The 15,944-nt window shown below is 38.6% G+C and overlaps 2 protein-coding genes across 2 annotated transcripts in view; both read left to right on the top strand.

Moving 5' to 3' along the window:
- Positions 1 to 6: 6 nt before the first annotated feature.
- Positions 7 to 1,684, top strand: LOC142047024 (cardiomyopathy-associated protein 5-like; the record flags this gene model as incomplete). Its single annotated transcript, XM_075067484.1, has 1 exon — positions 7 to 1,684. A coding segment is annotated over exon 1 (1,422 nt), but the record flags the coding sequence as incomplete, so codon positions are not given.
- The window catches only part of LOC116816070 (cardiomyopathy-associated protein 5), a 50,450-nt gene continuing 36,178 nt past the window's right edge, over positions 1,673 to 15,944 (top strand). The window contains exons 1-5 of the mRNA XM_032765012.2: positions 1,673 to 3,508; positions 8,392 to 8,487; positions 9,154 to 9,387; positions 11,633 to 11,655; positions 14,273 to 14,394. Coding sequence (XP_032620903.2) covers positions 1,688 to 3,508; positions 8,392 to 8,487; positions 9,154 to 9,387; positions 11,633 to 11,655; positions 14,273 to 14,394 — 2,296 coding nt within the window. The 5' untranslated portion in view covers positions 1,673 to 1,687. The remainder of the gene's footprint in view (positions 3,509 to 8,391; positions 8,488 to 9,153; positions 9,388 to 11,632; positions 11,656 to 14,272; positions 14,395 to 15,944) is intronic.

The following is a 15,944-nucleotide window of genomic DNA, read 5'->3' as shown; positions in this document are numbered from 1 at the left end:
AATCCGAGAAAGTCAATGTTATTCACATGTACCTACAGGACTGGAGCCTGAACGTTCACTTTTATATTATTCAGTTGATGAAGTAATTCCCCAAGAAATTCAATCTTCTTCACCTGCAACTGCACAATCTGTGCCTAAACACTTAGTTTTGTCACAGTCTATTGATGATGAAGAAAAGCAAGACATTCAGCCATATAGACCCAAGCCTGCAAAATCAAAGTCTCACTCTTTAGTTTCATCATATGACACTGATGAAGCAGAGATGCAAGAAATTCAGCTACATTCACCTAAAACAGAAAACATGATGTCTGAACAGTTAATCACTATGCCACTAATGCATACTGATGACAGAGATGGGCAAGAACTTCAGGCTTATTCACTGGGCACAGAATACTTGCTGTCAGCACAGTTAACAGCTCCTTCTCCCATCTTTATTGCTGAAAGTGATAAGCAAGAAATACAACCTGATGCACATGAAGTGCCAGACTTGGTTTCAGAAGTGTTGAACTTTTCAGCTGGTTCTATTAATGAGGAAGAGAAGCATGATATTGATTCTGCTTTGCCTGACACAGAATATATGTCATCTGAACAATCAATGGCTGTTTCATCAGACTTTATTGATGAAACCATGATGCAAGAAAATCAGTCTTATTCAGCTGAAGTAGACAGTTTCCCATCAGCACAGTTAAAAACCACCTTAGTTAGGCCTTTTAATGAAACAGAGAATCTAGAAATTCAAGCCTATGCTTTTGAGGAAACTGCTTTGTTGTCAGAAGAGTCAAAAACTGGCTCAGCTGTTCCTATAAATAATAACGAAGCAGACAAGCAAGAAATTCAGTCTTTTCCAAATGAAGTTGAATACTTTGAATCAAAACAATTTCCAGGTAGACTTCAGACAGCACGTACAGCCCAAAGTACTAATGAGAATAAATCAGATATGACAATGGTATCTGATTTTGTTTCAAATGAAGCTTCCCATAATCTCCTATCAGAGCCCATTAATGAAACCCACACACAAAGTTTATACTCCTCACTACCAGGTAATCCAGCCTCAGATAAAAATGTAAATAATGTAACACTAACTAGCATTGGAGACCTTTCAACAGCAGAAGAAATACAGCATTTTTCAAATGTAGAAGCAAAAGGGCGTGAACATTATCTACCGAGAGAAGAGAAATTAACAGAACGTGTGAACTCTGCAGAAGAATCCAAATATACTCCAGAACCTGATGAACAAAAAGATATGTTTAATATCATTTCAGAAGGCTATGAGATATTGAACATTCATGCTGTCCCACTCATTTCTTCAGTGGATGAAGAAGAAAGCAAACACATGCCAGATAAACTAGAATACTTAGAAACAAATACCCTCTTTAAAACAAAACTGTTTGATTATGGTGACCATGAAGCGTCAGCATACGGAACAGCTACAGAAATTTCAGAAAACTCAGTGACAGATGACACCGAAGTTAAAGATATGGAACAAAAAGAACTTGTTGAAGTAGATGCTCAGGAAATTGTAGAAACAGAGGAGGAAATTTCCACTCTGTCAGAAAATAAAAGTGGTGAAGTTTTGAATCCTAATGAGAGTACCATTGAGATGGATTATTTTGAAAAGTATACTTTGATTGATGACAAATCCCCCACGGAACTATCTGTTCAGGGGCTATCTCCCTGTGATGCTGTAATGACAAACCCTAAGAAGCATACAGAAGAAACCATCTCTTCAACTGGAAATTCTGATGTTAATACTTCAGAAGATGAATTTATTTTACTAGATAATGACTTAGATGAAACCTTTTATGGAATGATAGAACAAGAAAGCAAGATGCAGTCTCATGCAGGTGCTCAGAAATTTTTGACTATGCAAAAATCAATTGACTGTAGTAAAAAAGTAATAAATACAGAAGATGAACAGAAGTTACCAGGCACACCCTTATTTGATACAGAAGAAGGAGTGTTAGAACGGTCTATGTTGTTTCCCACATCAGTCAGCGCAATTAACCCAGAACTTCTAGAGGAGCCACCTGCACTGGCATTTTTATACAAGGACCTCTATGCAGAAGCAGTGGGAGAAAATGCAAAAGGTGAAAATGAGCCTCCTTCTGATGAAGAGAGTGGGAATTCTGATGCATCTTTTCCTAGAAATTCTGACACAGACGATGAAACTGGAATATATTTTGAAAAATACATTCTTAAAGATGATATTCCTTGCAACGCAGCTGGGTCTCAAAAAGATCAAGTTTCAAAAGCTCAGTCTATTAATAAAGACCTGTCAGGCCAACTGAGGGTTTCAGGAGACAAACATAAGGATTTTTATGAGGTAATTGAAAAGGAGCAGCAATCTGTTCATACTTTATCTGAAGAATCCACCAAAACCCAGGTCTTGTCAGAAGGGGAAATTGTGACGGGAGAGAGAATCCCGTTTATTACTTATATTAAAGTAACTATTTGTCAGCCAACTCAGGCAGTTCCTTTTGGAAGCAAGCTTACTGTTTCAGATGCAAGAAATGATCTCACTAGTCAACAAGAGGAAGAAAATGCACCTGCAGCAACACACGAGGAATTGTCAGAGCAAATGAGTCATGAAGAGTCCAGTCAAATATTAGATTCTGAGGTAATTGCTAATCAAAAAGAAGCCTCTGTGCAAGATAAATCAAAGACAGTAACTCCTCGAACAGATGAGCGGAAAGAAGAACATGAAATAGCAACAGTTAATAAAATGGATAATTACATTCCTCATGGAAGAACACCTGTTGATGAAAGTGAAAGCAATCAATATGTTTGTACTCAGAAACCAGAGCAATTAATTTCATATTTGAATAATCACCTTCAACCCATGACAAAAGAGACATATGATTTAGACCATGATCATTTTGAAAGTGTGAACAATGGGGAAAAATATCTATTTGATACAGATGAGCAGACAAATGAAAACAGAGTCAGAGAAAACACTGCCAAGAATATAGCAAAGCATAACCTAGAAGTAAAGACTGGCCTTCCAGAACCTGGAGTAAAGTTTGATAAGGCATCAGGTGATTTAAACATACAGCCTTTTAGACGTGATTTCGATAACCTTCCATCAGATTCAACGAGAGAGGAGCAGTGCTTGGAGACTGATGAACATCTTGCTGAGTCAATGGATTATGAAGTGATTACCCAAGAAGAACTTTTGCAAGATGAAATATCCTCTGAATTGGCACATGAACATTTATTGTTTGAAGACAGGGAATCGTTTGAGCAGATTAGCTATAGTTATGAATCTGTAAATGAGACAGAGCAAGAGACACCCATTGAACATGAGGATTCAGACTTTGTGGTGATGAATTCTGAAAAATCATCACTCGACATATCTGAAAGTGAGAGTCAACAAAAAGAAATTAAGAAGGTCCATGTTGATACTTATTGCTGCCAGTGCAGGTGCCCAATTTCTGCTATTGACAAGCTTTTTGGGGAGCATGAAGGCCATGATGTGACAACACTGGACACTGCTGTAATGGATATGAAGGTAAGCATTTATGTTAACATTTTCGTAATTAAAATTGATAAATGATTACTTGATAGACTATGTAGTTTAAAATATGAGTCTTTCATCTTTAACCTTAGCCCAGATTTGGGATTGTAAATTATTAGTTGGAGACTACTCCAGATTCAGCAGAAAGAATGCAAGTATTTTGGTTTTCAGTTTCTACATATACTATCTATCTATTGACAGGAACTTTTCCTTTTGCCATAGTTGCCAATGCTTTAGTCATCCTTGGGCTGGATTATTACAATGCACTTTCTTTATACTAGTGTTTCCTATATGGTGGGTCATGGAATAGGTCATGGAAAGGTTGTAGATGGGTCCTGGAGTGTGGAGTGAGGCCCTGGGGAGGAGGGGGAGTTGGAGAGTAAGCACACCTCACATTTACCTCACTGCAGCAGCTCCTGTCCCATGGGACTGGCTCCCTACTCTCTCAGGCCAAACCTTGAGAGGTGCTGTGATCCTGGTCATGTGAGGGTCACAGAGTGGGGAGCTGGGCCCAGCCCTGCAGAACAGGAGCAGCCATTGTGGGGTATGGAGTGGGGTTGGTATCCTTTCCCCTCCTGCCCGCCCCCAACCTCCCTTCTGCCCTGGTCCAGGATTAGGGTTGTGATGCTGGAGTGGAGGGTGGGAGGAAACTTCTGAGGATAGTCAGTGGCCCCTTCACAGGACAAGGAAGAGAAGGTGGTAGCAGAGGAGGATGCTGGATTATGATTCTGCCTCTTCCTCCCCCAATGTGGACCCTGTGTGGGTTGCAAAAAGAGATACAATGTTGTGGGTGGATTGCCTTAGTAAAAAGTTTGGGCACTGCTACCTTCAGCTACACTTGCAGCATCATTCAGAAGCTTCAGCCTAGTGCTGAACATACATGCAGTGCTCACCTCTTGGGTTGGACCAACAAGAACATATTACCCTTGTGCTCCATGAGCAGCACTGGCTCTCAATCCAGTGGAAGTTGTGAGTTACTAATCTATTAGAACCAGAATGGTCTGATGCTCCACTGTGGAAGGTCCATTTGGCTGGAAAGCTTTTGTCATAGGTCACCAGGGCTACTTACCTGGGATGGGCAGCAGGAAGTTTTTGGTGAAGGGCCTTTGGAAGACAGCCAAAGTTTGATGACTCTTTTTAAATATTGCAAAGTAAGATGCAAATGTTTATTTTGGCTGAATTTGGGGCTGTTGCAGAGAATCTCTCCCATGAGAGGATGGAAATAGAAAATATTGAAATGGGTTTGATTTAACAGCATTGCAGGCCAGCATGGTTCATTTAATTTGTGTAGCAAGCCCACATATTACAAGATCTATAAAATAAAGAATGCAAAAAATTCCTAAAAAGCTGCAGGAGAGCTGGGCCAGCAAATACCAGTACCAAGATGACTATCAGGTTAGTTAGAACAGGGCAATACAAGGTCTCTTTTAGAATATGGAACTAGAAGGAAGAATATATTGTAATTAAGGTGGCCTTGCAGTCATGAATTGCCAAACTGGCTATTTTGATCTATTCATTTTTTTTGGTGTGATCTTGTTTACATACCAGGTCTTACTAAGCTTTCCTTGTTATAGCATCATCCTTAATATAGGTGGCTTCTTTTGGCATGCAGAGAGGCATAACTTTAGTAACAGTGGTTCATTTCACTTTGACATTGTAGAGTAACCTCTATATTCTTGCACTGACATTGTCACAAGATTGTTAGCAGTCCAGTTTAAGTACAAAGGTCAGACACAGGCTTTAGCCTGGTTACAAAACATGGTTAAAATCTTACCTTTCACTACACATTAGACTCATGTTTTGTAATCAGTTCCTTCATTTGGTTGTGGTGGTAGTGCAGATAAGCTCTTATTGTCTTCGGGGGGAGGGGGGGGGTGAGAAGTGCCTGATATGGATCCTAAATGTACACCACTGTTGATGTTTTAAAACATTTGCTTCCAGCCTTTATCATAGCAGTTGTCAGATCTATCCAATATAAAAGGTTGAAACAAACTCAAAAATAAGGGTATGAAATTAAAATTCCCTCATCCATAATTCTAGTAAGCTTATTCTTGCCAGTTTTACAATTTAGTATTATGATAGGTATACATTCGTTAATATACTATGTATAATGAATGCATCCAAATACTCCTACAATATAAATACTTGTGAAAACACTTTTCACTTCTCTAGAAACTTGTCTATGTTTAATTGAAGTTCGGATCTGAAAAGTGACTGACTGTAAAAATGGTATTATGAGGTCTAATCTTTATGTTCTCATTTATTCCATATCAAAATTGCTCAGTTTATCAGTCCAAAGGTATTCCTTTTCTAGTCACCAGCTGTGCAATCTGAATCCAGCATCCAAAAGTCATGCTGGATTGTGCACAGTCATTTTAGAATTGGAAATTTATTAAAAATTCTGAGCCAGGTGCATCAGTTTTTAAGCAAAATTCCCTGTTGATTTCACCTTTAACTTGCACCTTTTTTCATCTCATTCTGGCCTCTTTACATGTAAGTTACTTTCACTCTCTTACTCACTGTTAAAACCAGGATGGTTTGCTAACATTAAATGTATACATTTCACCCTTGAATTTGGCCTGAAAGTGGATCTCTGGTATGTGTTCTATTGCACAAGTATATTATAATGCTAATTCAAAAGTAAGAATAAAAAATTATTATAAGATGATGAAATACCGCCCTCAAATATAAATATTTACAAAATTTTGCAACTGTTAATTTTTCTTTTTCTCTGGTCTGTGCATGTACCACATTTTATCACTTTTTATCTATGGCAGTTCCTGCTTTGGCTGTGAATTATGATCAGCTGTCAAAATGTCACTAATAAAGTCACAGGTCTGAAGTCTTTCCTGGTGTAGTTGCACTGAAGTCAGTGGAGTTATTCCAGAGATGGATATGTCCCCTGATGTAATTCCCTGGCTGTGGAACTTGGAGATACAGTCAGTAATTAAATCTGGCCACAACACGTCTGACTTCACATGATTTCTATCAGCCAAAGCTCATGTTACTCTTAGATTGTCTATGTGTAGCTCTTGCTACTCACACAGTTGTAATTGCTAAGGAAATAAGAAGACAACACAGTGCTCACCTTCTCAGCTTTTGGCATTAGAGCAGAAATTCATGTTAAGTGAAATGAGCTGTTAACCTATAAAAACTGACAGAGCCATTATCTTCACAAACAAAATTTCACATTGGGATCTCAAAGTGATCAATCCTAAATATTTATCAATTTAACATTAAATTTTACAATAGAATATGATATTTATGCTTCAGAGGTCACATGTGGTATTTTTTCAAACATGTTTTGGATGTGGAAGTTTGCCAAACTGTAGGAAGCTTCTATCAACCTTCCTCTAATCTTCTATTCAGAAGTATACAAATTGTTTAAAACCAAGTGCACTTATAAGTTGCATATGAGCAAATGGCCAGCTCTCTCAAGGAAGGTCAAGAAGGACTGCTGCATAGAGAGACAGCTCTATTATTATAATTATACCTGGTCAATGTTGTCTTTATTGTTTCTAGAGCCTTATTCTGTATTGCTTGCACGCCTAAAACAACCAGTGACTTTGATGAGAGTTTTGGGGGCAAACGGAATGCAAGTTCAGACCTTCAGTGCACAACAAAACATATGTAGTTTAAATTGTGTATATTTGTTTAAAATATTTAAAAGTGAATCTCAGGAACATCTATATTTGTGTTTAGTTCCCTAGATACTTTATTGCATAGGCTAGCCTGTAACAATAACTTTTCTCGTTGCGGGCCTGATCCTGCAGTCTCTGGAGCATTCCTGTGCAGTGCTGAGTGCCCTCAAATTCCCGCACGGCCAGTGAGAATTGAGGGTGTGAAACACCTCACATAAGCGTCTTGAAGGATCAATTGTTATTTCTTCTTTGAAGTTGGTATTGTACCTTTTCCAACCACTATTCCTGTGTTTGCCTTTCTAGTCATGTTGAAGCTATTAAATTAATTTTAACAATTGTTCCAATAATATCTAGAGGTGAAACATTATATATATTTTATGTGAAAGCTTTATAAAGCAGTATTTTCCAAGCATCATATTTAGAAAATTACTGCCACTTTTTTATTTCAGGATCAATTAGATGAATTTCTAGGAGAGTTACAGCAAACGTCAGTGAAGTTTGAGGAGTTGGTTAGTGAAATAGAATCCCTGTTTAAATCTGNCGCACTTATAAGTTGCATATGAGCAAATGGCCAGCTCTCTCAAGGAAGGTCAAGAAGGACTGCTGCATAGAGAGACAGCTCTATTATTATAATTATACCTGGTCAATGTTGTCTTTATTGTTTCTAGAGCCTTATTCTGTATTGCTTGCACGCCTAAAACAACCAGTGACTTTGATGAGAGTTTTGGGGGCAAACGGAATGCAAGTTCAGACCTTCAGTGCACAACAAAACATATGTAGTTTAAATTGTGTATATTTGTTTAAAATATTTAAAAGTGAATCTCAGGAACATCTATATTTGTGTTTAGTTCCCTAGATACTTTATTGCATAGGCTAGCCTGTAACAATAACTTTTCTCGTTGCGGGCCTGATCCTGCAGTCTCTGGAGCATTCCTGTGCAGTGCTGAGTGCCCTCAAATTCCCGCACGGCCAGTGAGAATTGAGGGTGTGAAACACCTCACATAAGCGTCTTGAAGGATCAATTGTTATTTCTTCTTTGAAGTTGGTATTGTACCTTTTCCAACCACTATTCCTGTGTTTGCCTTTCTAGTCATGTTGAAGCTATTAAATTAATTTTAACAATTGTTCCAATAATATCTAGAGGTGAAACATTATATATATTTTATGTGAAAGCTTTATAAAGCAGTATTTTCCAAGCATCATATTTAGAAAATTACTGCCACTTTTTTATTTCAGGATCAATTAGATGAATTTCTAGGAGAGTTACAGCAAACGTCAGTGAAGTTTGAGGAGTTGGTTAGTGAAATAGAATCCCTGTTTAAATCTGTTGAGGTAAGTCTAACATCTACACTACTGCTGTTTTCTTTCCTCCTTCAATATTGGCAGTCTTTTAAGGATATTTTATACTGTTTTGTAGTTTCATGTTATCATTTTCACAGGAATTGTCTGTTTCACTAGTCCTTAAACAAAGTTTCCTTACTATGAGTGATTAACAGAATAATATATAGTTGCTTTACTATACAGAGCTGCTGCACAGTGAACACTATGTGGGCTATTGTGATAGCACTTTCAATCTGTTTTGTTTAATTTTTAAACTTTTACATGGATCAACACTTTCAAATGTTGCATACCTAAAGTTAGGCACCTAAATTCATGTTCAGGCATCTAAATGAGTGATCTGATGCCCAGAGGTGCTTAGTACTTGTAGCCTATGTTGATTTCAATAGGAAATTTGGAAGTTCAGCTTCTTATTTAAACTAACTACAGAAACCTTAACTTTAGGCACTCAAGTTTGAAAATGTTGGCTATTGTTTTTAAAGTATTTACCTAATAATATTTCTTATACGTGAACTTGCTTAGATAATTACATGCATCTTTTTGTAAGGATGCCAAAGGCCGCTTGACTAATAATTGGTGTTTACATAATTTAGAGAGTTTCAGGTTCATTCATTCACTGATGTAGTTTTATTTCTCAGATTTTCATGTTTTATTTTCCAGGAAAACAGTAAAAAAAATGAGCAGTTTTTAGAAGACCAAAATGAAGAGATGATTAAGACAGTGATAGCCCAGTATGATGAGATGTCGCAGAACTTTGAGGAAGTGAAGAAGATGAAAATGGAATACTTGTATGACCAGATGGTTAACTTTCAGCAAAGTATTGTTGAGGTGAAGGAAACCTTAGAGACAACTGTAACGGAAACTGAAGAACTTGATGATGTTGTTTTCCTAAATGTAAGTATGAATTACATTCATAACAGAAACCTTAATGATATTAGTCACATATGGCATTTGATATAATTCCCTCAGACCTACTTTGTTTTCTGAGGTAAATTAATTCTGAAACCTCAGATACCCCAGTCTGGAACTGCTGGGTCATGTGAAGGTTTAGAAAAGAGGTCAAAGAATGATCTGTCATGTGGAAAACGTGCCTCACAGTGAGACACTAAAGGCTAAACTCAGTCTGTTTAGCCTATTGAAGAGCAGTGTAGGAAATGACTCTGTCACAATCTATAAGAAGCAGAGAGAAGATATCTGTTATGAGAGGATTCTTAATTATATCAAAGGATGTTGTAACAAGAAATTGGAAGGAAATGGTAATTGAAGTCAGAAGAGTACAAACTGGGAAAAAAAGACTCAAATTTTTAACAATCAGGATAACTAACCATTGGAACAGATTACTAAGGGTTGTGGTAAATTCTCCATTACTTACAGTCTCTAAATGGTTTGTGGGTTAGATGCAGGAATCACTGGCCAAAATCTATGCCCATAGGAATGCACAGTTGCTGCAAGAATTGTCAGTGACTCGGTGAGTAGCACTTCCCCCTCTGTGTCAGTATTGACTCAATGCCCATCACAATATCTGGGGGCATGTGCCACTAGATATGCCATGTCTCAGGTCAGATGTAAAATTGGGTCCCTAACTATGTGTGGTTGTTAAAGATCCCGGTATTGCCAACTCTCTTGGCTTTTCTGCAACTTACATGATTTTGGTTGGGGCTGGACCCAGTCTTTCAATAATGCAAGAGGCTCCAGCCCTCAAATGAATTGGTGCTCCCTAATTAGTTGCTGGCATCACTTGTCTGCCCCCAAGGAAAAATCACCAGTCATCTGCTATAGGCAGAGCCCTCTCCTCCCCTCCCCACAACATCCTGGAGCCATTCTCCTAGCAGGCGGGGAGGGAGCTTAAAGGTAAATTTACATGGCAAAGAAAAACCCATGACTGGCCCGTGCCAGCTACTCGGGCTGTGGGGCTGTTTCATGGCTGTATAGACTTCTGAACTTGAACTGCAGACCAGACTCTAGGATCCTGCATGGTGGGAGGGCTCCAGTATTTGGGCTCCAGCCCAAGTCCAGAAGTCTACACAGCAATGAAATAGCCCCACAGCCCGAGTCCCATGAACCTGAGCTGGCTGGCACAGGCCAGCTGCGGGTTTTTCTTTGCTGTGTAGACATGCCCAATGAGTGCAGCAGCTCAGGGTGACTCCATTCCTTCCTCCTGTGAACAGCTCCAAGGGCTTCTCCCCTGGCCTGGAAGGGGGATAAGGGACCCACTGCAGATGCCCTTGCATTGGGAGGGGGTGCGAAGAAGCTTAGGAGGAGCAGAGATGTAGCTGTGGAGTAGGACTATGGGGATGGGGGTTGGGGAGGCTGAACTGAGGTAGAGAGAACGCTGAGGGCTTCGGAGCTGGGGGGAGTGAACTTGGAGGCGCTGAACTGGTGAGGGCTGGGGGCTAAGCTGATGGGGTTAGGGGCTGGATGGAGCAGAATTAATTGCTGGGCAGGGGATGGGCAGACATGTAAGTGAGACAAAAAGCCCCCACAAAATACTTTTTTTATTTAAAAAAGGCATGATTTGGGGGGACAATCTCCTAATTTTGGGGGTCGTTAACTCCTGATTTTTGGTCTCTTGAGGCTGGCAATGCTGAGATCCTCTGGCCCTTTCTATAAGGAATGGAGGGTTAATCCTGATCTGTTCTGTGTCGTCTTTGTGCTGCTGAAGAGACAGCTGAAGATTCCCATGATATGGGAGTATTCCCAGCTCAACTGGTGTAAATGTCATGGAGCTTCTAAGGGTCAGCAATGAGGAGGCAATTTTGGTCTTGGAATATGGACCCTAATGTTTTAATGTAGAAATTATATCTCCTCCTGTGAACATAACTTACGATTTGTTTCAGGAAAGTAATTAAGCCTTGTGCTTCAAGTGAAGCACGGGTAATGAAAACTGACTAATTATGCTTAAAGCTAGGCAGGTGCTTAGGTACCATGCTGATTCATTCATGGCCTTAAAGAGGGGAAAATACTTGGAGACCTAAATTCTCTGCTGGTGCGTATGGGAAAATTTCCAGTGAAGTTCATGAAGTGTTGCTTATTTACATCAACAGAAAAGAGCAGACTCGGTCTTGAAATTACTTGCTTTAATATTATGTTGACTTCTGTTTTTTATTGTTAATACATTCTTTTCCCCTTTTTCTTTTAGTTATCTAAGGAAATGAATAAAAGGTATATGAAATGTGGTTTAGGTGCATTGTAGTGAATATTAGGAGTAGCATGTTTGACTCTTTTATTTAATACTTTCTAGCTTTATGGAAAGCATGCTTCCAGTATAAATACCTCTGCTTTTAAAAACACCACAAATAATAGTCTGGGAAGAAATCTTACACTTGTTACTGTAGCTGACATGTTTTGAAGGGTTTTGCATGTATTTTATAATTCATAATTTAAATAATAATAAATATAGCTTTTTTTAAAATGTCAGATCACCTGGAATATTCTGCATAGCCATTCTTAAATAGCTGCTGCTTGCAATTATATAAGAGCATTCTGATGCTGCTTAGATTTCTGCCTTAAATACCCTGTTTTGAAGTGTTCATATTTTACTGGTGTAATTTCCATATGAGATGAAATCTTAATGAAAATCATCCAACATGTCACTTATATGGGTGGAACTGCTGGGATAAATTCAGAGCTAGTATAAATGGTTGCAGCTCTAGTGAAGTTTGAATTTGACTGCTATTTCATGTGTGTTTTGTATCCTCCCCCCATCCCCAAACACACACCAACAAAACCTCCAAACCCATAATCAAACCCTTATTCCCTATCTGATTTGCCACTGAGGGTTCCGTTTAGTGGGACTTATCCTGATGAGAGAGAATTTAATCTTAAAATCATTTGTCATCTGCTAAAATCTGCACAAGTTCTCTCTTATTATTATTTATAAAGCCTGAACCTGCAACCCTTTTGTGCACAACATTGTTATTGAGTGAAATCCTGGCCCCACTGAAGTCAGTGGCAAAACTCCTCTTGAAGTGGGGCCAGGATTTCACTTATTGACTTAAATGGGAGTTATGTACCAATATGCACCCCATATTATTTATCAATACTGAAGTCAATGGTACTTAGTCATGCGCTTAAAGGTATGCATGTGCTTAAAGTGTTCAGCTGGATTGGGGCCTAGGTAAATCACATGTGGCCAATTCAGGGACATACTGTAAAATAGTAAGTTTTTTTTATAAGAAATATCAGATTGGAAATTTCTGTATGTAACTAAGGGGTTATTTTTTTAAGTGATGCTCAAAACATCCTTTTACATCTCTCGTTATTCATGTGCTATGAAATCATGTGGCATAAGAACAGCCATACTGGGTCAGACCAAACGTCCATCTTTCCCAGTATCCTGTCTTCCGACAGTGGCCAATGCCAGTGCCCCAGAGGGAATGAACAAGTGACATCAAGTGATCCATTCCCTGTCATTCATTTATTCCCAGCTTCTGGCAAAAACAGGGTATGGACACCATCACTGCCCATCCTGGCTGATATCCATCGATGAATTATCTAATTCTTTTTTGAACCCTGTTATAGTCTTGGCCTTTGCTTTTTTGACTGCGGCTGCATACTGAGTGGATGTTTTCAGAGAACTATCCACAATGACTCCAAGATCTCTTTCTTGAGTGGTAACAATTAATTTAGACCGCATCATTTTATATATATAGTTGGGATTATGTTTTCCAATGTGCATTACTTTGCATTTATCAACATTGAATTTTATCTGCCATTTTGTTGCCCAGTGACCCAGTTTTGAGAGATCCTTTTGTAGCTCAGGCTGCCTAGGACTTAACTGTCTTGAGTAGTTTTGTATCCTCTGCAAATTTTGCCACTTTGCTTTTTACCCCTTTTTCCAGATCATTTATGAATATGTTGAATAGGACTTGTCTCAGTACAGACCCCTGTGGAACACTCACTACATTAAAATTGTATACCAACATGTGGCGATCAGTCCAATTACTTCTATATTGTAGATTATTGAAAAGTAGGCTATGCAAAAAATAATTTTCAAGGATTTTTACTGCATGTTATTTACTAGCATTAGTTTACATATTAAATTAGTTTGTTTTGTGGATGAACTAGATTATTTTAATTGATTGTATCTGATTTACTAAAAAACATTAAGAAACGGGTTTATATAATGCTGCACGTCTTTCTAAAGAAAATTTATCTTTTATTACATATATCCTGTTAAAACTGTGAACAACTAACAACTTCAATGTAAAAACAAATAGCGTTGCTCGACTGCTTTGTAGAAAGAATTATTTCATTTCCTTGGAGCTGCTTTTGCCTCAGAGTTAAAAATATGTTGCTGTTTTTCATAATGAACCAAGCAAATAAGATCTAATTGAGTCCAATCCATTTTTCTTTTTCTTTTTTTCTCCTCATAACCAGCTGTTTTACTTTATGTCTCTGAAGTCAACTTCCTGTAGACAGATATAATTTTCTGTAGCCTTTAAATATACAAAGGGACAATGTCAATAAGTTTAAATCCTGTATTCTTGAGAGCCTTACTGTGAACTTCATATCTAAACTTTCCCACAGTTCATGAGTGTACAGATTTGTGTAGCTAGATTGGGTTCATCTTTACTGCTAAGATATCCTTGAACTAATTTCAAACATTGTACCCCCTAGTTAACGTCCAAGGTTAGGAAGTTCTCTTCTCTTTGCTTGTTGCTCTTAAATCCATGGGAAATATTCTGAGTAGTGCGTGTCATATGTTGTTCATCTTTGAGCTTTGGAAGCTATGTAATACTACAGGGATTTATTTGGATATATATTTTCTTCCCAATAGGTTACTTTCTGCAATGGATAAATCTCTCTCACTAGAAAAAATGCCCAGTGCATTTTCACTTTTTGACCATTATGCAGACGGTTCAGTGAGAAGTGACCAGAATACCTTAAAATGTGTCGCTGGTAAGAATCTATGGGTGCATCCTGTGAAAAATAAACATTTTCACAAAGCCCTGGAATTTATAGAAAAGTAAAATTAGAATGTAAAATTAGACAAAAAAAAGTTTAGAGTTGTGAGCCTGTGTAATTAGCAATCAGAGCTGAATTTGAAATGAAGTTTAATTGTGCACAAGTGCTTGGTTTATTGCTGGGCAGGGGAAAAGGTAGCGCAGAAGAAAACACTAAAATGTCATGTCATGTTTATTCTAAATTCTAATCACCCTTTACAATACCTGTCCATTCCAAAGTGAAAATCTCATATCGGCATAAAGCCTGTGTAACACTCTCCATGCTGAGGAAGCCCCATGGTGCCCATGTGTGTGGGGTCACAAATATGGCAGCCATTCAGGGTGTGCTTCTGAACCACCTCTTTGCTGGGGAAACAGGCCTCTGGAGTGGAGAGAAAAGTTGGGGGTGGACTGAAAAAAGAGGCCACTGGATGTGTATTTATGTGGATCTAGTGGCTGGAAAACTTATCCACAAATGGATATGAAGGAGCTGTGGCTCCAGTAGCTTGACCCAGCCCGCTCTGTAGGCAAGGGCAGTGACTATGGAGGGTAATGGAGTGTGTTCCATCTCCCCAGCCCATGCTTAGTTCACAAGCCTGTTTAGTTGCGTTTTGTGCCATATGTATGTGTGAATTTTACCTATGAAGATCATCCAGATCTGACCAGCAGTCATGGAAGTTAAGAGAATAAACAAGCCATGTTTGTCTATTGGCCATGGTGTATCAGCTTCATCCATTACTAGCTTTCTTTTCAGTTTTATGATTTCTGAGAACTAACAGCTCAGAATCAGCATAGTTCTTTGAGCAAGCCACCTACTCAGCTTTCCTCCTGTCAGCATCCTGCCAACCATTCTGTTCAACTTTTCAAAACATATTTTTAAATGTTGTTTCAAGAAATAAGAAAATTAAAGGTATTTAGATGTATCAAGGCAATTCTGTATTTAAGTGACGGTCTGAGTGCTGGCGCCCTACCCCATGCCATTGTAGCTTTAAAAAAAAGTAACTTACTAGGAAATCTCTAGCAGTTTTTATTAAAGATTTAGACCAAATTTCCTTTGATGCTATTATTCAGTTTATAAACTAACCCTTCCAATCCAGCAGGCAAGTCCCACCTTCCTACTCTGACTGCCAGCTAATGGCAAGGAGGTAACCGATGGAACAGATTTGCTTTGCCTTTGTTTTGTGTTTGCTTTCCACAAACACTTGGATTAAAAACCAGTTAGTTTCCTAAAGTTGCTGAGATCTGCTTTAACCACTGTGTCCAATCAAAACAAAACAGCACATCCAACCAGGGCTGGATTTGCACTGACAAACTAGGAGTGAAGGGCTCTAGCTCCCATTTCCAGTTCCCAATAACCCAGCTAGCCCCCTCCTATATTTCTCCCCTTCCCTTTTAAAAAAAGAGAGAGATGTCAGCTTGTTCCTTGTTCATCTGTGTGGAGTGTAAAATAAAAAAAAGAGAGAGATGTCAGCTTGTTCCTTGTTCATCTGTGTGGAGTGTAAAATA

Source organism: Chelonoidis abingdonii, chromosome 6 (genome assembly GCF_003597395.2).
Source record: "Chelonoidis abingdonii isolate Lonesome George chromosome 6, CheloAbing_2.0, whole genome shotgun sequence".
NCBI lineage: Eukaryota > Metazoa > Chordata > Testudines > Testudinidae > Chelonoidis > Chelonoidis abingdonii.
Note: the sequence above shows the minus strand (reverse complement) of the source record. Positions and strands in the feature narration are given on the sequence as shown.